This window comes from Phyllostomus hastatus, unplaced genomic scaffold, assembly GCF_019186645.2.
Source record: "Phyllostomus hastatus isolate PE091 unplaced genomic scaffold, TTU_PhHast_1.1 phas_contig_147, whole genome shotgun sequence".
Lineage (NCBI taxonomy): Eukaryota > Metazoa > Chordata > Mammalia > Chiroptera > Phyllostomidae > Phyllostomus > Phyllostomus hastatus.
The window spans coordinates 4,827,960-4,851,487 of record NW_025333603.1 but is presented as its reverse complement, the minus strand read 5'-3'; the positions used below and the strand labels follow the sequence as shown (position 1 = coordinate 4,851,487).

General features: G+C 57.8%; 1 protein-coding gene across 4 annotated transcripts in view; it reads right to left on the bottom strand.

The window, feature by feature from the left end:
* Nucleotides 1–4,034: 4,034 nt before the first annotated feature.
* Nucleotides 4,035–23,528, bottom strand: part of SSBP3 (single stranded DNA binding protein 3) — a 154,633-nt gene continuing 135,139 nt past the window's right edge. For all 4 annotated transcript variants that reach the window (XM_045857335.1, XM_045857355.1, XM_045857346.1 and 1 more), the window contains 11 exons: nt 21,208–21,274; nt 21,024–21,100; nt 14,199–14,263; nt 13,483–13,531; nt 12,831–12,866; nt 12,288–12,342; nt 10,954–11,024; nt 7,045–7,123; nt 6,771–6,799; nt 6,561–6,662; nt 4,035–5,777 (listed from right to left, as the gene is read on the bottom strand). In XM_045857335.1, coding sequence (XP_045713291.1) covers nt 5,748–5,777; nt 6,561–6,662; nt 6,771–6,799; nt 7,045–7,123; nt 10,954–11,024; nt 12,288–12,342; nt 12,831–12,866; nt 13,483–13,531; nt 14,199–14,263; nt 21,024–21,100; nt 21,208–21,274 — 660 coding nt within the window. In that variant the 3' untranslated portion in view covers nt 4,035–5,747. The remainder of the gene's footprint in view (nt 5,778–6,560; nt 6,663–6,770; nt 6,800–7,044; nt 7,124–10,953; nt 11,025–12,287; nt 12,343–12,830; nt 12,867–13,482; nt 13,532–14,198; nt 14,264–21,023; nt 21,101–21,207; nt 21,275–23,528) is intronic.

The window sequence follows — 23,528 nt, the reverse complement described above, 5'->3', positions numbered from 1 at the left end:
TGGCAGGTTTTGGGGAGTGCTTTCCAAAGACCTGGAAGCATGAGAGGAGGGAGGAGCATGCCCCTGGGCAGGGGGAGGAGTGAGGCCTCAGCTGATCCTACTGAAAGTTTGGAGGTGGGTGACCCTTTGCAGCTGTCCCCAATTAGGCAAAGTGGTGGGGCCGGGAGGCACAGGGCTGGGTACAGCAAGGTGGAGTGAGGCCAGCCCCTCCCGCGTCCTGGACACTGCTGTGGTTGTTGCCACCTGGGATCCCCACTCTAGCCCGTGCCAGACAGCCCAGGCCTCATCTCCCCACGCCCAGGCCTGCTGCATCCAGGGCGTGGGCTTGCTGCCCAGGCAAGAGCCCAGCCTGTCAGGAGCAGCACGGCTTCTCCCAGTTTTTTGCCACCCTCCCCACAACACACGGGCCCCACAGGTCTCCTGAAACCCAGCTGGGCCACTATGGGACCCAACCAGGTCGGGACCGGAGGTTGAGCTCTGGGTGACCCACTACAGACGACCTCCAGGGCTAGTCCAACAGTTCAGCCCATTTTACAAGTGCCTACCGTGTGCGAGGCTTGCACTGGGAGTGAGATGCAGAATGAGACGGGAGCTCCCGGTGGCTGGTAGACAGAGAGCAGCCACTTTCCTCTGGACCTGCAGATGCAGGCAGCCATAAAGGCCACCTCTCCGCGCACCTGAGCACCAACCTTCGGCTGATAGCAGCAGTGGGGAGGGGTGCAGGCCCACTGCTCAGCAGACACCCAGTTCCTCCCCCAAATACTCACTGAGCACATGCTGGGTGGTCCTGGGGACAAAGGACACTCACACATGGTCCTGGCTTGGAGGGGCTTCCAGCCTGACAGGGGAGGTAGACTCTGAGCCAACACAGTACAGGGCCAAGAGGGCCCAGAGAGAGCCTCTGACTCACCTAGACGACTTCCTGAAAGAGGGGCCATTTGAGCTGGCTTCTAAAGGGCAAGCAGGAAGGGCGTGCCAAGATGGAACAGCAAGAACAAAGGCCCCAGTGGCAATAATCCGTAAATCGTTCTATGTGGCTGGAACATGAACGGCCGAGAGGCAAGCCAGGGCAGCAGGGGCCTGCAGGGCCTGGCCAGGCAGCACCTGAGTGAAGTGACTGCAGACCGTGTCCCTGGGCACCACAGGCTGGCCATCTGGGGCCTCTGGGCAGCACTTGGCCCTCTGCTCCCTGCGGTTTCCCTCACATGGTCTCCAGGGCACCTCGCTATCCTACTCATTTCTCTGTCTTCTTTGCTGGTTCCCAATTCCCACCTCTCTCATCGCTGAGTCCTTGGGCGCTTGTCCATTCCCTCTCCAGATGATGTCTGCCAAGCTCGTGGCTTAAGAACCTTCCAAATGCCAGCTCCCAAGGTGTGTGTCTAAGACTGCCTATTTGACACCTCCACCTGGATGGCTTTCACACAAGCACCTCAAATTTAACTTGCCAAAACAGAGCGTCACCTCAGCCTGCTTGTCTCGCAGCCTGCCCCACCTCAGTGAGGGGCAGCTCCATCCTCCTGTGTGTTTTGTTCACTGCTGTAACCCTACAGCCGGGATAGTCCCTGGCACATAACAGGTGCTTGGTGAATTCATGAATGAGTGGACGAATGGAAGAGTGTAAGGATGCTCAGAAGTGAGTGAAATCTCTGTGGCAGTGGAAGGGCTGAGATGCAGGCAGAAAACCAAGGAGGTGGCTGAATGCCCAGGTTACTAGGTGCCGAACTTGACTGGGCCCTTCACAGGCACCTGGGAATAGAGATCTCTGCACTAGCACCGGACAAAATAGACCCTCTAACTTTCAGCATCCCACACCTCGGCCTGGTCTTGTTTCAGGTACTCCTGGTGACAATGTCCAACGAGCCCAGGGCAGAGCAGAGCAGAGCAGGTCACATCCAACTATCACCCCTCCTCCTCCCCTGCCCAGCCCAGGGGAGCCCCAACTCCACTCATTTCAGGGCAGGACCTCAAGAAGCCCAGGATGTGCTCCAGGCTCAGCCCCTGGAGCCTGGGGAATCTGCATGGGACAGCAGAGGCCACACCGGGAGCCCCTCAGCACATCAAGCTGAAGAGCACCAGCCCCAGCTGAGCCCAGACTGGAGTCCTGCTCCAGCTCTGCACCCACATCTTGTGCCCCCGACCCCCTGTGCACGTCAGCTGGTTTGCCTCAAGGGCTTCCTTGTCTGGCCCCAGGGAGGGGTGCCCAGCCAGAGAGAGAAGGCGTGAGTCTCTAGCCAGGCCACTTTTTCTGACTCGGGCCCAGGCCTCACTCTGGACCCCTAGGCTGGCTGGCCCCTGGAAGCAGACTTCATGGGCAGCGATGACTCGAGCAGGAGAGCAGCTGCTGTGCTTGGGCCTCGGGCCTGGGCCTCCACGCCTGCCTGAGTGTCGGGGGTGGGCCGGAGCCCCCTCTCTGCTGCCCCTTGCTCAGCAATCCAAATCCTGGCTGTAGGGCCTGGATCAGGCCTGGGCAGGGCAGTGGAAGTATTTTCTGAGCCAGTCCTCTCCCCAAAGATCTGCCCCTGGTGGTAAGGCCCACCCTGACAGCCCTCACTGGGGCCAGGAACATACAGGGGATGCTGGCAGGCACAGGCTGAGGGTTGGGGGAAGGGCACCGGGTGTTCGCAGCCCCTGCAGAGGTGGGTGGGCAGTGAGGCACACGGCAGTAGGCGCTTGTCACCGCTGTCCTCCCTCCCCGGTACCCTGGGCTCCTTTCCAGCTGAGGCCCCACACCTTCGCTCCTGTCCCGAGTGCTGCTCTGGGAGCACAGGTGGCAGCCAGGGTGCTGCGGGACACTCGCCTATCCTCGCTGCCTGCTCCTTCCAGCACTGGGCTGGCACGTGCACAGACGCCTCCTCAGAGCTGACGTCTCCTCACTGGGCCCTCAGTGACATCCTCCCAGCAGGTCGCAGGTGCCACGCTGTGCCGAGGAACAGCCCAGAAACCCGGACTATGATGAGGGACGGTGCAAAGTGGCTCTTCCAGGCCCTTCCAACTGCTTCCCACCCCACCCACTGGACTGACTACCCCCAAAGGAGCCAACACCACTGACAGCAAACACTGCTGCTGTTACTTCGTGCAAGGCATTGCTCTGAACACTTAACACACGGTAAGTTACCCTTACAACCACCTCACGAGGTAGGCAAACCATCATCCCACTTCACAGATGAGAAGACCAAACACAGTGGTAGAAAATAATTTGCCCGTGACTGCACAGCAGTGGCAAAGGCAGGGTCTGAAACCGGCAATTTGCTGTCTGTTCCCTCAGGTCTTGTGGAGGCGGGCTGAGCCCCCTGTGCTCCCCTCCTGCTGCAGGCCTGGAATGAGGCCCCCGGAAACGGAGTCCTACTTTCTAAGTCCAAGTCGGTATCCGCCGCAGCTGACCTCCACCCCGCCCCAGCTCTCAGTACTTCTTGCCTAGGTGACGGCTGTGGCCGGGTCACCACGTTTCCAGCCCACCCAGCCACCTTCAAGGATGCTGCTTATACAGGTTCTCTAAACTCCTATCAAACTGTCTCAAGAGCTCCCCCTTGCCTTTGAGGTTAAAAAAAAAAAAAAAGAAAAAGAAAAAAGAAAAAAGCAACCTCCTGGTAGCCCGGCCCCCTAGGGTCAGTGGAACAAACTCTACGGAAGGGGGAGAGCAGGGGCGGCAGCAGCATGCGGGGCATCCTCACTGACAGGCTCGCCTCGGAAAACACAGGCCCCCCGGGAACCTTTCTGTACTTCCAGAAAAATGCCTGCTGGCAAGCCAAACTGTGCTTGCAGAAGAGGAAACCAAAACTGGCTTTCAGGACGCCCCCAAATACTTTAAGCCAGACTGATGTCTTCCCCCAACTCACCTTTCCCAAAGGCCACTGCAGCCCTCCGCAGAAAATGCAGAATTAGCATGCTCAGGGAAAAGAAGGCAGACGCCTTGAACAAGAAACAAAACTTGATGCTCCAGGAACAAAAACTCTGCACCCAAACCGTCGCCTTGCATTGTGTCGTCAGTGTAACAAACTCCCACCCAAGTTCCCCCCAAACATGTCAGGAAGGGCTGCGGAAAAAAGATGTCCCTTTAATAAAACGTTATCGACATATATCGTACACAAACTACAATGTATCATAATTATTTTTTTCCTCTCTTAATTCAGAACCAGACTACAAGGTAAGAAAAAACACAGAAACAGCTACAATGTTCCCAATAATCCGCACAAGGTCTTTTTTCAGGCAGATGATATCTCACATAATATGATATACACGGAGCAGAAAGGGGGACAAACAAAGACCAGCTACGGGGGAGGGGGCAGGGAGGAGGGAGTAAATGTACAAAGAATTCGGTTGTCTCGGGGCAAGACACAGAGGTTTCCATGGGGGGTGCTGAGGTGAGGGAAGCGAGTCACCCCTCCTGGGAGGAGACAGGCTCCACTGTTGCGTGTCGGTTTTTGAAAATAAAAACAGGACCGGAAACAGCACGTCTGTTTGGTGGTTGGTGCCCCCCCACCCCCCACAGCAATTCCGAAGTCTTTCCATCCAGTTCCAAGCATATGCAGAGCAATTCGGGTCAATATCTCGTCTTTGAAAAAGGAGGAAGAATCAAGAGAAGTTAAAAAAAAAAAAAACCCAAACCCCTCCCGCAAACTCCAACCCTACATGCCAGCACACACGAGGACAATGCGAGGGCCATGGGGACCAGGACGCGGAGGTCACAGGTTCCACGTCTCAGGTCACAGCCATCCTGCCGCAGGTGGCCTCCCCTACTGGGCTCCAGGCCACCAGCAGCTGGCAGGATCCTCTGGAAAGGCTGGGGCGGGGCCCCAGGAGGGCGCAGGGGGGCGGGGCAGTCCAGGGGACTGGAGGACACCGTCCTGGGAAGCAGTGCGTGCCGCTGGGCTGGGGTTGCAGTGACTTGAGTCTCCACCCTGGTGGAGGCGAGAGCCTTCGGATGGCCTGGCCCCTCCAGCTATGTAATGGGGGTGGGGGGAACTCGGGTCCGAGTGGTGCGGCTGCTGTCACCACCTTGGCCAGGGGAAACTAAGCAAAAAAACAAAATAAAAAAGGCCCCGCCCCTCCCTTGCCCATCCGCACAAGCCAAAAACCCCAAGTGGAAAAGGGTGACTTCCTTTCCTTTCCAAAGAAGGCCTTTCGAAAGAAACGACCGATTATAAACTGCCCAGTTTATTATCATCATCATTTTAGGTGGCTACAAAGACAGCGTGCGCTCTCACACCTAGACCAGCTCTCCTGCGGGGGAGCTTGGGCACAAACACAGGGCTTGGGTTTTTTTGTCCTTTTTTTCCCTTTTTTTTTTTTTTTTAAAGAAGAAAGCAGAGGTTGATTGGGGTATGGGGGCTTGCTAGAAGCTTCCTTTTAAAAAAATTTCTCCCCCAAAGCCCCACCCCGAAAACAAATTAAAAAATCCCAACAGCGGCAAAACCCCAAACAAAAAACAACAAAAAAAAGTGTCATGTACATAAAAGGTCCTTCTGGGAAAGGGCAAGGGACAGGACTGTTCTGGCCATCGACCTGAAATATATTTTTGAGTTTTGTCCTTCATGTTTTATGGAATAAAAAGTTCCGCCTCTTTATTGCATGAACTAAAATTGGGAAGAGTGGGGGGAGTGGAAAAAAGGGAGGGGGTGGAGGGGGAGCAGGGAGATGCCCCTCCCCCAGCTCCTGGGTAATGACACCTCACTTCTTCTTGCATAATTTCTGGCATCTTCCCGCCTGCAATGCCGGCTCTCTCAGCATTTCGGAGAAGAGGAGGGGGATCACACACTCATCGTCATGCTTGGAGAATACTGGAAGGGGAGAAGCAGAGAAGGGGGGTCGTGAGGGCCAGGAAGAAGGAGCCATGGAAAGGTCTCCTTAAACGGAGGTGGTCGGGACCAGTCTGGGGGCCTGGCTGGGCGGAACCTGGGTGGCAATGGCTGGGCAGGGGGCCCAGCAGGGCCAGGAGGCACCTTCCAGCCCCAGTCTGTGCCCCGTCAGGAACTCTGGGAGGCAGAGTCATCCCCCACTTTCCCTCTACAAATCACCCCTTTCCAGTTCAAGCAGCACCAACCTCTGCCCCCACTGCCTGCTTAACCACGAGGCTGTTCCTTCAGGCGGGATTGTAAACAGGAGCCCAATGTGGAAAAGCAGATGGCCTGCCCCTCCGTGGTGAGACCCCAGGAAATCACTGTTTGCGCCCCCCCCCCCCCCGCCCCCAGCACACGTGGAAACAGACCCCAGGGGTAATGACCCGGTGGGCCTCCGGAGTCCCAGCCCAAGGCTTTTCAAGCCACATCAGCTTCATCAGTGCCCAAGGCATTGTGCCCGCACAGAGATGTCTCTGGAAGGGCCTGCTGGTAGTCGAGGTCAGGGGGCAGTGGCCGAGGTTGCACAGCAGGGACGAAGGTGAGGGCTCTGCTGTGTGTGTGGGAAAATCCCCCAGGTGAGAGGCCACTGTCGAGGACACAGGCCCAGAGGCAGGTCCTGGCCAGGAGGCTCTCTCTGAAACTTGTTCAGTGAACAGTCCCCAGACCTCGGGGGACCAGAAGACGGTCCGGGGATGCAATGAGGGTGGCAAGAGGTACACTTACATTGTCGTTCTGAAAGGAGTGGAGGAAGTTCCCTCCTAGCTCGCCGTCGTCTCGAGGGGTGCCTGGAGGGTTGCTAATGCCACTTATGTTGTTAGGAGAATTCTGCAGGGACAGGAGAGAGGAGAAGAGCTGAGTGCCAGGCACCCCCACAACCTGCCCAGCCAGACTGGGAGAAGGGCTTCCTGGGGGGAGGGGACGTCCAATACTCACTTTTGGAAGTCCATCTATGTCACCCGACCCTGGAAGAAAATAAGAATTCTGTTTGTTTCTTGACCATCTTCTGCCGAGGGGCCTCCACCCCCTCCACCCTAATCCCACACAGTTTCTGTGCAGAGAATTTTCTGTCCTGGCAGTATCTTTCTCTTGGGATCTTCCTGTGGGCCCAGAACAGGCTGGGACTGTGGACCGGACCCGGCTGAGCCAGAACCCGAGGCAGAGAGAAGGCTGCCGGGCCAGGCAGGGCCGGGCGAGGAGGCAGGCTTACCTAACGATCCATTCATGTGGTGTGGCTCCATGCCGCCCATGCCTCCCATCGGGCCATCCGAGCCTGGACCCATCGGGAACTGAGAAGGAAGCACAGAGTGTGGCGGCTGAGTGGGCCTTGGCCCCAGCCTCCTGCCGAGAGTGCACTCGCACACGCGTGCACGTGCTCGCGCGCACATACACACACACACACGCACGCACGCACGCGCGCGGGCTCGCAAGCCCAGCGGCACCCGAGTCCTGACCTCAGGGAGCGCCCTTTCTCGGGGGGTCCCGACTCACGTGCTGAAGGCAGAACAATGGGCACTTAGGGGGTTTCCGATGTTGGGCCATTATGAAGAATGCTCACAAACATTTGTGTACGATTATTGTGGGGACACGTTTTCCTTTCTCTGGGGTAGACACCCAGGAGTGGAACTGCAGGTCACGTGGAGACTGTCTGCCAGGCCGCTGGCCGGAGCCGCCTCGCCCGCCCGCCCGCCCGCGCGGTTCGCAGTACGCTTCCCCAGTGAGTGACCGTGAGGAGCACCAGCTCACCGTCGTTTCTTCTTCTCTGGAGAACTGTCTCCTCGCGCCCTGGGCCCCAAAGGTTTTTTTTTGTTTTGTTTTTCTTAAATACTATTAAAGTCCTTTACATATTTTAGATTCAAAGATACATGATTTGCAAATATTTTTTTTCTACTCTGGGTTGACAGTGTCCTTTGAAGCACAGAAGTCTTAAATTTTGATGAACTCCGATGTATCTAGTTCTTTTGTTTAGTCACTTGTGCTTTCAGTGGTAAGACAGCTTTGTGTAACCCAGGTCACCAAGATTTACTCCTGCATTTTGCTCTGTGCTCTAGTTTCAGCTCTGTACTCAGGCCCAGGGTCTGCCTCGAGCTGACCCCGCGGCCCTGGAGTAAGGAGCAGCCCGCCTCCGCCCAGCCAGGCCCTCGGTGCCGGTAAACCGGCCACCGGGCGAGCTCTGTCTCAGAGGGCCGTCATCTGCAACCTGCCAAAGCACCCCGGGCGTCGTTAGCAGTCTAACCTGCCTTTCTCAGAGCATCGGCTCTAAAGCAGAAAGGTAAATGTGAACTTGTGTGATCCAAGCTGGATTCCAATTAAGTTGCAGTTTTAATAAAGAAATTGGGAAAGTCCTATTTAATGGGGCTGCCCTCACTGGTGACATTTTTTGAGTTCTCAAGCAGTCTCATTTCCAAGAAATTGTCATTTCTTTGGCAGTTAGGAGGTTCTGTTGCAACCCCCTCCCCCTCCACGGCTCTGAACAACTCAAGTGGGGTCCGAGGGCCACTCCTCCTCATCTGGGCTCCTCACGGTCTCTTTACAGACCATCAAACAGCTCTGGGGACGACACGGCACACACACCGCTACTGCAGCGGGTTCCCTTCTCCACTCTCATCTCAACGTGGCACAGCAGGCCAACATTTTAACATCTTTCCTGCGGCCGGCAACAATGACGGCCATTGCATGGGGGCTGTCTGAGGCTCGCAATTTCTAGAAAGTAAAAAATCTCATTAAGAGCTTCTGCATGTTTTCAGGAAACTGACAAGTGACCAAGAACTTTCATTATGACAGCCTGAGTCACTGGTAAGCAAATCACACCCCTTTGTAGCACCATGGGGGGCAAGGTATGTGGGACATTCAGCAGGTGAGACGCTTACAGACTGATATTTGTCCAATTACCTGTGTACTTTCTGCCAAGTACACAGACAAATGAGTGAAGCCTCAGTTTGTATTGGACAAGAGAACAACCATCTTTATGTTTTCTTCACAGAAATCACGATGACAAATTCAAGCTTCAGTTTTCAAGTCAAAGTACCCAAGAGCCGGGACGTGTTTCTGCCGCCAGGGTTCGATGCCCCACCTGACATGCTGAAGGAAGCCCGCCTGGTCAACATCTGACAGAACCAACTCTCCACTGAAGGAGCAGCACCCGGTCTTCAAACCCCCCTTCTGTTCACCCGGAGGGCTCAGCAGTGAACTTCTCAGCTCAGGGAGCAACTGAGGGACTCACACGGTGACGGTGCTCCTTCAGGGTGTGTCCAAGTGAGGGCAGCAGCCTCGACTGCCGCTGGGGTGGTAGGACAGACCTGTCTCCTCCCAGACCCGTGCGGTTCAGTCCCCAGCGCGCCTTCGACCCCCTGCCCCTTTCACACCCCCTCCCCTTCTTCGCAGCATGCACTGTGGTTCCCCCGCCTTGGTTACTCACACCCCTGATCTGGCCGCATGTGCCCTCCCACCGGCCACTGTGTCTCCTCCCTGGTGCCGTCGTAGTCCTCATTTCCGTCATCTGAACTCTCAGGAAACGTGGCCACCACACTCACAGTGGAACAGAGCCCTGCGCTGTCTCCACACAGAGTGCGACAGTGCGCCCGCCCACAGCAGCAAAGACGAATGGATGCCCCCTGCGCCCGGGACCGCAGTGCACTTGAGTGGTGCCCTGGGACAACGCGGTGTGGAGGACCCACTGCTGAGAGCCAAGGTCACGACCGATGGAATCCATGACTGACGGAATCCGTGGTCGAGAAAACTTCGCCAACGGCAACCACAGGGTCAGGTGATCGATGCCATTTCCAGGTGACACTAACACAGGGTGCCCAGGGCCTGTGTTTTGGGTCACTGAATAGGTCTACACTTTCCTGCCCAACTTTCCGTGCCCACTGCTGTAAACCAGGCCTTCTGTGCCCCGGTATGTCGTCGCCTGGGACGTCGGGCTTCAGAGCTGAAGCCGGACGGCCGGTTGCCCTAGTGAGAGAGGGGTGATGAGGCAGCGCTGGGAGGTGCTGGGTGCGCAGAAGAGGGGAGAAGGGGGGGCAGAATGTGTGCTTCCCATCCTGCTCAGTTACGTGACCCTGGTGGTCACAGCCCCTCTGGGTTCCCTGTCAACCTAGGAGACGGGCCAAAGACCCTCATCTCAGAGGCTACAAGCAGCCTGAACAGATGCAGTGACATGCACAGGGTCTCTCTCAGTCAGGGTTTTAGCACATGGCACGGTTTGGGTGTCACATTAATAAGTAAACCAATAAAACCAAACAGTGCCCCCAGAGCCACGCAATTCTGCGGCCCCAGGCCCACCCTCTGGCTCTGCAGCCCACAGGCTGCTGATCTGATCCCACAGCAGCCTCCTTTCCAAACCCCAAGCTCCTGAGGGCGAGGGCGGGGTCAGCGTCCGGGCCGGTGTGGAAGCGCTGTCCGGAGGTGAGATGGACTGGCCATGGGCTCAGGGAGCTCCCAGTGGGGAGAGGGAGACAGGCTACAGCTGCAGAGTCAAGTCCCATTGTGACACAGGACAGAAGAGCAGGGAGTAGGGTGACCCCAGAAGATAGCATCTGAGCTGCAGCATCACTCAAGGTTGGAACTTTGAGGGGCCAAGGAGGGAGGGAGTGGCTTCTCAACGAGGGAACGGCCTGAAGAGAGGCAAAGAGGCTGCAAAGTGCAGGAGTCACCGGGCTCCCTAAGAAGCTGGGGGCGCGAGGCGGGAAGGCCCCCAGTGGGCCACACGCTCCTGCTCTGGCCTCCACTCTAAGCACCACGGCCAAGGAAACAGACAGAGGGTGACGGATGCCCAGGGCGGCGCAGCCAGCCTGCTGAGCAGGGACCGGCCCAAACCCCACTGGCACCCCGGGGCTTTCCCGCACCCACGCCGGGCAGCAGGGGGCCCCTGCAGCGGGGCCTGGTGCCCTGCTCTGACCAGAGGAACAGGAACCACCCCACCCCTTCTCTTCCACCCCCATGGCTATGAGACGGGAACCGAGGTGCCTGAGAGTTAATCACTTTCCTGATGGTTCATTTTATTCGTCTTTGGTAACAAATGGCTGAAATCAATTAAACTTGCTTTCCCCTCAGCTGATGAAGTTAATTATGATTTGTTATTGTATCTGATATGTAAATTATTAGAAAGCAGACTTACATTGGACCGGCTGCCTCCAGGCGGCACCGGATTAATCATTGTGTAGATGTTGTCGCTGGAATTTGTTGAATCTGTAGAACAGTGGAAACCCGCAAATTGGGGTGATTAATTCATTTCTTAATTAAAACAAACTTGTGGCACTTGAACTCATTCTTTTGTATTTTATCACCTAAAATTTTCTTTAAGTGCCGCCATTTTCTGGCTAATTTGTATTTAATGAAGATTCACAAAGTTTTTAATCACAGAAAATTCAACTGTGAAAACCACTCAACCCTGAAACGAAGAATTTCAGGGTGTCTGGACAGCAGTGTGGCCATAGCCAGGGAGGATTCTAGGTTCAAATTCCTGTCTGCCCACCCCAGACCGAGTCTGGTCACTGGCTGGGACAGCTCAGGGGCAGCCAGACCACCACCTGGGCTCTCCCCAGCCCTGCCTGTGGCTTTAATCAAATCAGGGAAAAGAGAAACACCACAAATTACCTGGGGGCCTCCCTGCCAAGCTGATGGGGCAGGAGGGAGAGGCAGGGATGGGGCTGGAGACACATTAACATACGGAGTGGCTTAATGCGACCCAGTCTGAATGTAGGTCAGGCAGCTCATAAAAATGCAGCAGCAGAGAGGAGGAGTCGGAGTGGGAGCCAGAGTATCAGCTGCCACCAGCTCCATCCCTGAAGCAGAGCAGCTTCCCTGCTACGGGGAGCTGAGGAGAGGGACCCCTCCTCCGTCTCCCCAATTAGCCTGAAATGACTTCTTAGGAAATCAACTAACGTGTTTGTATCAGGAGCAGGCCCCGTATTTCTCAGGGAGAAACCCAACCACCTCTCACGTTTTATCTTTGGGGTGGGCGAGGGCTGCGTGTTGGGTTCTTCCTAGCTGGTAGCGTGCTATTCTTAGCTGGGGAAGAAACACAACTGCGATGCTGTGTGTGCAGGTGTGCACACGCCTGCCTGCGTGCCCTCCCTTGGCTAAAGAAAAAGGGAGGAGGGATCTCCTACGTGGAAGACCAGAAGCCGAGAGGCACTGTGCGTAGAGCCCTGGCCCCCGGCTGCCAGAGCCTAGACAAACAGGCAACCAGGACAGGGTTCTGTCTGACCAGCGGGAGCTGAGGCCAGCGAGACCCTTTGTTCCCCCACCTCCCTGCCCACTCGTCCTTTAACCAGATAAGTGACTTGGCTGAGACCACACGGTGGCTCCGTGGCACCAGGGGTCTCATGCCCTCCAATGCCTAACGCCACGATGAGCAGTGGAGGGGGTGCCGCTCAGCAAGAGTGGCGAAGAGGCTTTGCCTCTTTGTGCCTGCACCTGCAAAGGCACCCCTTCCCCGAGCCCTCTTACCTGCAGGGCTAGGCATGATGGGTGTCCCTGGGGGGCCACCACCGCCAGGGGGTCCCTGGAGAGAAGATAAAAACTGATATGAGAAACCCACGGTAGTGACATGTGGGGAGAGGCCACGAAGCTCCAGCCACGACAGCAGCGAGTGCGCACCTGGGCCCCAGCCCGCACTCAGCCCGAGTGTTTCAGCCTCGAGGGACTGAACTCGGACCCCCTCCTTTCTTTCCTCAAACTGAGTTGGCTGCATGTGTGCATGCATGTGCACACATGTGTACATCCAGTCGGCAGAGCCAGAGGCCTGAGGTGGAAGCTCGCCAACCCACAGGTCATCCCCTGAGATGGGGATCCCAGTTCTAGGTCTCATTGAAAACTTCTGGGCCACCAGAAGGTATAAATGCCTGAATATTGAGAGTGAGTTCTTGCACAGCTGGAATCTGTGCTCAGAATGTGTTTTGAAAGGGAGAGAGACAAGGACTCGAGAAGTTCTCTTGCACACTCAGTCACAAGTGGCGAGACATACAACACCCCAAACCCACACACACTTACCACATAGGTACCGGGCGATGAGGAGGAGTATGGAATCTAAAAATAAGAGGTGGGGGAGCCACATGTCAGAGTCACTTCTTCCGACAGGCAGCACTTCTTGGCTTCCAAACCCAAGTGGGGATGAGACCCCACTCTTCATGGGACAGGCTGTGGGACCCACTGAGCCATCTGGCTAGTTTCCCTAAGAGAGCCGGGGGTGTGAGCAAACGCCAGCTCCTGAACTGATCCCGAGCGCCTTGCAGGGAGCCTTAGGGGGCCGTCCAGTTCCAGAGGGCAGGAGGCTGGAACTTCGCCCCACCCCTCTGGCCGTCTCCCTTGGGACTGTCTGCGCTTCCCGGCTCCTTTGTCTGAGTGCTGGAGGCTGGCCCTGCAGGAGCCTGTGTGAACAGGGCTCTCCTCGCCAAGCTCCCAGCTCACACCCCAGAGTTTCTGCAGAGCAGTGGGCTGGGCTGGGCTGGGCAGGGGCCGAGCCCAATGTGGCGCCAGCATGTCACTCCCAAGCTTCTGCCTACAGGTGGGCTCCTCCTTGGAGGCATCAGGTAGAGTCCTGCTGCAGCTCCCCTTCCAGCTGACACCTCCAACCTGGGGACAGGAACCCCCCTGCACCCCAGGACCTCCATGGTGAACACCACCCAGCCAAGCTGGTACTCACTGAATTAGCACTGTTAGGATTGGGCCAGGGTCTGCCAGCTCCCGGGCCCCTGACAGAGGGAGAGAGACGAGACAGTGAAAAAGGTGCCATCAACTCCAAGGGGGTGGTGCCAGCAGGGGCAGAACCAGAGGGCAGAAACGACTAACAGGGCGTCCTTCACACCAGCCCAGGGCCTCAGAGACCATCTGGCTCTGGGGTCGTGATCGGTAGTTCCATGGGTAGAAATCTACAAACTCTATAAATTATATGAAAAACTTGTGAAGTGTAAGAAGTTTCCTCTGCGTGCGCGCTTTCCTACAGATCTACCCCCACGAGGGGTTAAGAAACACCAAAGCACTAGAACAGTTAGTTGTACAGGGTTCAAATCTTGACCCTTCCTCTTGATGCTGTGTGAGCCTGGCCAAGTGACTTCACCTCTCTGTGCCTCAGTTACCTCATCCGTAAGTGGGAGATGGCAGTGACACCTCACAGGGTCCTTATGAAGATTCGGCGAGCTAAGCCATGTAACATGCTGCGGACAGCGCTGGGCATGCCAAGTACTGTATGGGATGAGGTCTCATCACCAGCATTTTAACATCCTCACTTTACTGACGAGGAGACGGAGGCCCAGGGAGGTGCCAGCAATGACTTGAATGGATCCCCCGTGTTCTACAAGGACAGCGGAGTAGGGGCAAAACCACGGGCTCTGAGCCACTGGCGGGTCGTTTGTGCCTTACATGTTAATCCCGGGCATGGCGGGGCCGAGGGAGTTGGGTGGTGGTCTCATGCCGCTGCCGTAATTCTGCAACGATAACCAAGGGTCAGTCTATGAGAAGGAGAAGGGGAACCGGAGAGAGAAGGGGAAGGGGCAGACAGAATATAAGCAAGAGAATTAGTCTCTGAGAAGAATCTGATGAGAAAAAAACACATTTGTTTAAAAAAGGCGGAGGGAGGGTGGGAGTCAAGTGATGGGGTCACAATGACAAGCCAGCACAGAGGGACAGTTAGTCACAACTTGAAACGCAGCTCGGGGGGCTTCAAGATGGTTCTCTCAGCAGCACTCGGACTGGAAGGGGAGGAAACGCTCCTGAAAGGCCTGGCCTGCAGCTGCCCCCGAGGCCTGGTATGTGCAGACTCCCCACCTTGCCCCAGGCCTGGGGTGTCCCCCGCCCCCAGGTCAAGCTGCCTAATTCAAGCCCCAGCACATGGGACCCTCAGCAGGTGCAGTGGTAGGAGCCAGAGGAAAAGGTTCCTACCCTCAGACGGAATCACCGCTCTGTTTGAGCAGAGTCCAGAGAGAACTGGGGAACTCCCAGGAGCCCCAGCCCAGCTCAGTGCAACACTCCCAGGCAGAGTGGGGTGGGCCCCAGGCCTCTCACCCGGTTCCTCTCGTCACAGACAAGCCCAACTCCCCCCTTTCAGGGCTACTTTCCAGGCAGGAACGAATGCCTGGTCCCCTTCTCCACTGGGCAGGCTCCCTCCCACACAGGATCCTCTAACACCCAGCTCAGCGCACCTCGCCTGTGAAGGCTTCCCCGCCCCGCCCCTTCGGGGTAACTGCTCCGTCCAGCTGCTCCTGTAATGCTGTGCGGCTCCCCTCCTCCCTGGCCCATGCCACAGAGGCAAGGCTCAAGGCCACACACAGCTGTCTCCCCTGCTGGACTCCAAGCACCCGTGGAAGACGGGAACTTCGGTCCCAGGGCCTTCAGAGCCCCCCTCCCTGCGCCAGCACAGGGCAGCGCTGAGTGCATCAGCAGGGCCGGGAAGGAGGGAAAACTCAAATGGGTCTGCTGGGTCTGGCTGCGGCAGCGGCTCTGTCCTCATCCGAGAGCCCAACGGAAGCAGGTCCGCGGGGCTGGTGACCGAGGAAGAGCAGAACTCCCCGCTCTTTACGGAGTACAGGGTGCGCACGTATATGCAGTCTGGTCTGGTCCTCATAGCCACGCCTCGAGGCTGGTCCTGTCCCGTTCCACAGAAGAGGAGACCGAAGGCCCAAAGCCCCAGTCAGCACATGGCACAGCTGGGGCTTCGGCCCAGATCTGCAAGCCGTGCAGTGTGCACGCTATGCCCCACACCTGAGGGGCCGGTGGGCAGGGGTGGACGGGAGGCTCGAGGGCCACAGCTGCCACCTCAGAGGCAACAGCAGGCCGACAGGGAGTTCTTTAGCTGGGCCATCTCCCCAACCTCACTGCCTCGGGGCTGCCTCCCCTGCCTGGCCACCCACAGAAGGGTGTGGAGTCCACAGAAGAATCCCCAGAGAGGGTGCAGACAGTGGGGGAAGCAGGGCAGAGGCACCCTGGCCAGCCAGCACTCTTAAGCCTGCATCCCCCATGCCTGATCAGGGCTGAGAAGATGTGTGCCCGCCCTGGGGCAAACAGTGGCAGGCTCGGGTGGACATAGGGGGCCAGGCCCACTTGACAGAGATGTCACAGGGCAGTGAGTGGTGCCATGGATCTGGGGTCAGAACATGGGGGAGGTCAGCACCCTGGCTCAGCCACTTGCTGCTGACCCTGAGCAAACTACCCAAGTAACAATAATGCTTACTCTGTGCCAGGCTGTGCTGGGTGCTTTTTAGCACCTACATTTAACCATCACACAACCCCATTGCTATCTCCGCTTTAAAGATTTAAAAACTGGGGTGCAGAAGCAGGGTGGCCGCATCTCGCGAAGCAATGCCTGCAGCGGGGCTGCCACTGAAGCCCTTTGCCCCGCTGCCTCCTCCACAGACTGGGAAAAGGACTCCCACCCGCCGCCCTGCGAGGGTCAGGTGAGATGGCAGCTCTGAAGTGCGGCCGGCCCTCACAGGTGCGCACTGCTTTGGGATGTCGGCAGCAAAACCAACACCAGAGCCCCCAGCGCTGCCTCGAGCATCACAGAACCTCAGCTCCTGAAGGACCCTTGCCCAGCCCCCTGTGCCACTCTGAGGTCCCCTCGACACATCTCAGCCTCACTCGTGCTCCTGCGCAACAGGGAGCTCACCCCCTTCCCAGACAGTCCACCCCTCCAGGAAGGGAGAGACAGAGAGAGATCTTCCAGGGGCCTCTCCCACCCGGGACAGCAGGCTGCACCTTGGGGTGGGGACGGGGGTGGGGTGAAGGGTGGCCTGAGGGGAGATAACAAGTAGGACGCTCACTCCTGAAAGACTGCCCTTGCTGTTCCTGACCCCTCCCCGCCCTTGGCAGCCTCCCGAACAGCCAGTATGGCTGCTTCCGTGGAGGGACAGTGCCCGCCAGGTCCTCCCACCTTCAGAAGCATAGACCCTGGAGGGTCACTCATACCTTCCCATTTCACAGATGACAAGCTGGAGGACCAAGGAGGCCAGACACACGGTAAATCACAGGGGAAAGTGGGGATAAAAGTGAGCTTTGGGCTAAGTTTTCAAATCACAAACACCAGCCTTTTCACAGAGGGCAGGTGGGCCTGGAAGCACAGTTTCGGAGACTCAGGTGACATGGTATCCCTGCTCCCAGTGCCTGCCTCCCTGCCCGAGGCCCTGGGCGGCAAGGTGTGACCATTAGCCAGACACTACCTCCTCCACTGCTCCAGCACAGCTCCACAGGGGCAGGGACGGCGGCTGGAGACACACAGCTCTCAGCGGGGGGCAAGGGATCGGATCCCCAGTCAGCAACAATGACGTCCCCCCCTCTCCCCCTGCTGGGGACTCTGGATCAGGTCCCCCCTCTTGGTTTCAGCTCAGTGCTCTGTGCAGGGTCCACAATAACATGGCCACTCACCCTGCAGCCAGCAGGGGCCTGCTACCACCTCCCAAAACACCTTGTCAAAGGGGCTCTTTCTCGGAGCTGCCTGTGGCCTGCTCAGCGCTCTCTGCACCGCACACTAGGGGAGAGCCACCCAGTCTGCTAGTCTCCATCACAGGTCTGTCGGAGAGGACTTCGGGCTGCCAGGGTGGTGTCCAGGCTGAGGGACCTCTCCTCCCTACTCTCTGGTCACACAGGGGCCTGGCCATCCCACACTAGGAGACACCCCCCAGGAAAGTCCCCGTGATTAGCCTGCTCCCTCCTCACCCAGCCCCCAGGGCTCTGATCCTCCCATCTTTCTGGAGTCTCTGCTCAGGGGCACTGAGCTGGGACAATGCTGACCAGCAGGGAGGTGCTGCCGCTCCCACAGAGGGTGGCAGAGATCTCCTAGGGACTGGGGACTGCCCTTCACCTGCACTTCCGCACACGGAGTCGGGCCCGAGTGGCCATCTGCTCTAGGCTGTGCTGCCTCCGCCAGACCTGAACTGGAACACCGAGGGCCGCATCCCTGGGAACCGTGTCCGAGAGGTCTGGGGGCCACGGCTCCTCTGATGGGCTGCGCCTTCTCTCAACCTAAACCCAGCTAGAAGCCCCTACAGTTTTTGCCTCATTCAATTCACTTTTGAAAAAGTTCCCAGAAGGCTCCCACCTGACACGACCCACACACATCATTCTTTACAGAGAGAAAACAATTAAGTGGAAATACTACCTCTTTTTTTGGCACTGGCTGTTTCGTAAAATCTGTCTGAGGGACTGAGGACAGAGGGTAGGGCAGTGCCTGGCTGCTGGTTCCTTTGTAACATTTAGGCTAAAACGCGACACAGGCTCCCAATGTGCAATGCCCCTCTGTTTGGATCTGAAATCTGTCAAGTAGCCAAGACCACACTCTACCTATTATTCTTTGTTGGGAAAGTTGTGGCTATTAGCAATCTTATTCTGCACTTGGAGGAACAGGCTGAGGGCTCCCCACCTGTGTGTCTGGTCCCAGCCCAGCACTGTGCGTTGCGTGCAGTGGCACTCACTAAAGGCTGCCGGTGGGGCTGGCCGCCTTACCACCAGCCTGGCCCAGGGCCCAGCGAGGGACGGACTCATGGGATGCCTGCGGCTGCCCTTTCACCCAACCCCACAAGGAGCCCGTGAGGTGGTCACCTGGCCACCCATTTTGCAGATGAGGAACTGAGACCCAACCAGGCTGGGCTGTGGCCAGAACTGTGCTTTCCAGCACTAAGTTCTCAGCTCACCCCTCTCCTGACCACTGGGAATGACCAGAACAGCACCCTCAGGGACAAAAGAAAGGCCTGGGGGTGTGTGCAGAGAATTGTCCTCTCCCCACCCTCAGCCTTGGGGTTCAAAACTTTCAGGCTTTGCTATGCCCACTCCCTGGCTGACCCCAGACCCTGAGGTCCATGCCATGCCCTAGCCTTGCCCAGGCCCAAGTCCCACAGTGAGGAGCTGGCGCAGACACTCTGGGTCACTCTGAGGGAGGTCTGGCTCCAAAACTGAATACCGCACCCTACCCAGAGGGGTACAGAAGACACAGGAAAGGCACTTAAGGGTCGCCATGTTGGTAAAATTAAAAGAACAAGGAGATGTTTTGAGAGCCCCTAAGGTTGATGGGGGGTGGGAGGTGGCAGCTGGCCTCACCCCTGTGCTAGCATCTCCCTCCCCTCGGGGTCACCCCCAGATCCTGCTGGAGAGCTCCACCCTGCATGCTGCTGGGTGAGACCAGGAGTGCCAACTGGGCCCCAGGAAGCCCCTTCTGCCAAGACCTCAGCCTTGGTAACCTCATCACCTCTTTACAGCAGGCTGCAGGTGTGCCGGACGGCTGGCCAGGGCCACTGACACGAGGAGACACCCACTGACCCCGCAGGAAGTCCTAAACTTCCAGAACACTTTGCTCTCAGCCAGTCTGATAATATCCATTCCCAGCTTCTGGAACCTCAATACACCAGTGACCTCTGGCAGAAAAGTAAAAATGAAACTATAGAAACAATTGCCCAACCCAAGCAATGGGATCCCGAACACCTGTTTTAAGCCCCCAAGTTAGAAAACAGATTGCTCGCCGAGGGGCTACTCTAGGCCAAGTGTCATGCCAAGAGCTTGGCCCTCCCCTTCCTGCCACCCTATGAGGCAGATACTGCTCTCCTTCCCGTTTTACAGATGCGGCTGCTAAGCCTCCAAAAACCCGGAAGGGTGGATAATAGTATAGGAATGGAGTTTCCACTCCAGACTCCATCCTTTTTACCCCCCAGAACATTTTGGAAGTCCAAGGCCACTGCCGATTTCCACACCAAGAGTATCTCTAATGCGCGGTGGAGGCTAAAGGAGACTGAGGAGGAATCTCTCTTCTGCAGACTCTGCCACCCTCCCACGGGTTCCTCTGCTGGGCTGCTTTGCAGAGGTCAGCCCGAGACAGCCACTCGACAGGTAGGGGCCACCCCGATGGCTTAAGAGGAGGCTGGCAAAGACACGATCTCCGAGGGATTGGAGGAAAGAAAAAAACAAAACAAAACAGGGAAACCAGAGCTGCAAGTGGTGTAAGCATGCCTCCTTTCAGGACTATAGGGCCAAAGTCAAGGCCCTCCCCCGAGACCTTCCAGCACCACGGAGGCTGCAGCCCACGGAGAAGAAAGCTGGGGCTGGACGTGCTATACGCACGATGCTGGATGGAGCAGAGGGCTGTGGGGTGTGTGTGGGTGCCCCTTCCTATAAAAGGGAGGTGTCTGTGTGTGGGGGCGGGGTGGGGGGATGCTGCTCCACCCAAGGGAACTGGAAACCTGGGGAGCGGCACAGAGAACCCGAACATCCACAGGCAGGCAGGAGGGACAAGCAGCCTCTGGGCAGGGCAGAAACACCCTGGAACAAAACCCTCCCACCCTCACTACAAGACACCCCGTTCCCCTCCCCCAGCCTTCTAGCCTCCTTCAGGCAGTCAGACCCCAGAGAACACCCACGGAGGGAAGGACAGAGCAACATTCAAACACTGAGAGTAGGAGCCAACCTCGAGGAGGCTCTGGAACAGGAACGGCCTGGCAGACTCCTGCTTGATGGCACTGTGGGACCCTGTACCTGTGACAAGGTACGCAGCTGGGGGACAAGGAGCAAACTTTGTGTTTTAACTACAAAGGGATAAACAGGGCACCTAAAATAATTTCTTCCAGAGGTTTCCAAATGGTCCTCCTTCTTGCAATGGAGCCCTCTGGTCAAAAGAACTTTCAGGCAGGACCCCAGTTTATGAAACGGCAAAGGCTCCGTGCTGGAGCAGCTGGTGCCCTGGCCAGCCCAGCCTCCTCTCACGTGGGCGGCACTGCAGAGAACCGTACATACAGACTCACTCCCTATTGGACAGGCGGGGAAACGGAGGCCTGTGGGGGCCCGCAGAGGTCAAAGTGATTTGTCTGTGGTGAACTGGAAACAGAGCTAGGACAGCCACCCATCCGTCCTGCCTTTGGGACTCCCGGAGGACCCACACCACACTGCCTGTGCACCAGACTCACTGCCTTCCAAATCCCTCAAACCGAATGCCAGCCCATGTCTCCCCTCCAAGGGCCTGTCAACTCGGGGGCTCCCAGAGGGACCCCTAGCTCCCTGGGGGTCCCTCAACTCTGCTTGCTGGGGGACTGCTCCTGGCTGAGCATGCGGCCAGCCCACCCCTGGGCAGAGGGAGTAGTTGGGGATCTGGTCACGCCCTCTGCTCTCACCCCTGCAAGCTGAGCAACACGGGAAGACTGACAGACTGTGGCAAGAGGAGAGAAGGCGGGAGCGCAAAGATGGTCAGGGAAACGGGTGGACACACAGGGTTACCTGGGGGCCAGGCCCCATGGGCCCCATGCCTCGGGGAGGGTTCATTCTCTGCATTGATCCTCCCATGTTGGGGTGCCCTGCGTGAGAGAAGAGGCGGGCTGTGAGTGGCAGGGGCAGACAGGAGCGGGAGGAGGAGCTCCTCCTGACTCCCCATGCCCCCGCAGCCCCCCCGGGCCCTCTCGACCTTGTTGTCGTGTGGGATCCATGGAGTTGGGCAGCAGTGGCTGTGTCCCAGGAACTCCTCCCGGAGGCTGAAAGAGAGGGGAGACACAAGCTGAGTGGCTGCTCCCCAAGCTAGGGGACAAAGGGAGACATACCTGCCTGTCCCAGCTCCCATCTGCCCAATTAGGGCCACTCATGGCCTCCCTGTGACCATTCCTGCTGCCCGCTAGCTGGGGGAATGGCAGCCAGCTTCAGCTGGCATCAGCAAAAACCGTGGCAGGGTGAGTCAGGGATTCGCCAGTGGGAGAGAAACCACCGCCCTACCCCACTGTCTTCGTGGGTCTGCGCCCTGCGAGGGAGCCACCCTCTGGCCCCTGCTGCACCCCCCTCAGAGGCAGCAGTGCCCCCTCCTTCTCACTACCAAACCCCAACCCTGTCTCCCCTTTGCTTCATGGCGCCGTAACTCATTTTGTTTCCACCTCCAAGATGTGGGGATCCAGAGACCCACTAGCTAAAAAGCCTGAAACAGCGGGAGGTCCCTTTTAAAGGGGAACGGGAGGAAGCGGCTTTGATACGGAGGCAGGGGAAAATGAGGCCCCAACCCAACAGCCCCCAGGAACCACGCATACTCGGGACTCCTGGGGACTCCTGGCCCCTCACGTGAGACGCCGCCTTCCCACCCCCAGGGTGAAGGGCAGGCCCCCCCGGAGAGGGGCGAGCAGGGTGCGGGAGGAGAGCCTGTTCCCACAGCCTGACGCAGGCGGCAGATGCTGGTGTGATCACTGCTAAGAAGGTGAGGACAGGGTGCCGTGGGTTTCCTGCATGAGCACTTGGCACACCCGCTGTGCAAACCTATTAAAAGTGACTTATGTGGGACTGAAGTTATTTCAGCTGCCCATGGAGGGGAGAGAGGGGCAGAGCTGTGGGGAAGGTTTACTTCTGGAACTCCGTGCCTTAGGGCTGAACGCGAGCCCTTGCCTTTGGGAGGGAAAGCCTTTGGGAAAACGGGCCACCCTTTCCATCCCTTCCAAGGCGGGGCGCCCCTGACAGGGACCCTCGCACCCCTACCCGGCTCCCTGCTGCGGGGATGGCCAAGTGGGGAGCTCCCCTGCCTGTGGGCTGATGGCGGAACGCAAACCAGGTTTGGAACAAGGTGATGGGAAGCGAGGGTAAGGCTTCCCTGTTCAGCTTCTAAATGGATGTTCGGGTGACTGGGGTGGGGGGGCTTGTGGGGGCACCCCAGAAGCCTAGGGAGTACTTGATGCTCACGACGTGGCCACTGGCACCAACCATTTCTACCTGGCCGCGGGGTAGAGAGTGTCCCTCCAGCCACTGGGTTTTAGCTGTCCTGACCTCTTGCTTCCTCCCAGCCCTGCTTCCTCCCTGAATCACTTGGTTGGTCTGTGTCTGTCCTTGGGGTTTGGGACACTTCTAGAGCCTGGTTACACGTGAGCCCGTTTGGTCTGGTTTGGAGGACCCCAGAACGTTCAGGTGGATGGAGCAGCTGTGGGGGTTGGGCAATTGCCCCCTTTCCAGGTAGTGCTGTGCTGCCCACCAGTTCTCACAGAAAGCTCCTCCCCAGGCTCTGGTAAGCCTGCTGCGTGCCAGGACACGGGGAGAGGGGGCCGGGGAGAATCACTCCCCTCACTGGAGTGACCCTGACATGGGACTGGGCAGCCTGGGCCTGCTGTGCAAGGGAAGGCAGGCGCTGCGCTGAGACGGCTCAGGCTCTCAGATGCAAGACGGAAAACAGCAGCTCATGTACAAGACTCAAGCACGTGCCATGCACATACCTCGGGACCTGCTAGGGGGATGCTTTGAGGCTGTCCCACGGGCTCCTGGAAGCAGGCCAGTGCCTCTCCTACAGCAGCATGGGGCAGGTATGCAAGGGTCTGCCCAGGGACGGACACAGCACAGAGGCCTCTGACTGCTCATTCAGCTGTCTGTGCGTGTTGGCTGCCAGGCCGGCGGGGCTCTGCCGGGCTCCTCCTCTCCCAGGTCCAGCTGAACCCCACTGTCACTACCCACCCAGCCACCCTTGCTTGAAAGAGCGGTGCTCTGTACACAGCACCCAACTTCGGCCAGGAAGGCAGGTGAGAGGCTGGCCTTGCAAGACTGTGGCAAGTCAATGACCCTGAGGCCCTTGATGCCCCTGAGCGCCCTTCTCACCACCCTAAACTGGGAGGCCAAGGCCCTGTGAGCCTGAACTAGTTCCGCTGCCTCCGCGTGCCCTGGCGAAGGGCTAGGCTAGCTGGGTGGCTGGAGGCTGTGGTGGGACTGGCAGCTCCAAACCAGGCACTCTCCAAGAAGCCTCCGGGGTGGCACCTGTGAAAGGGGCGCTCC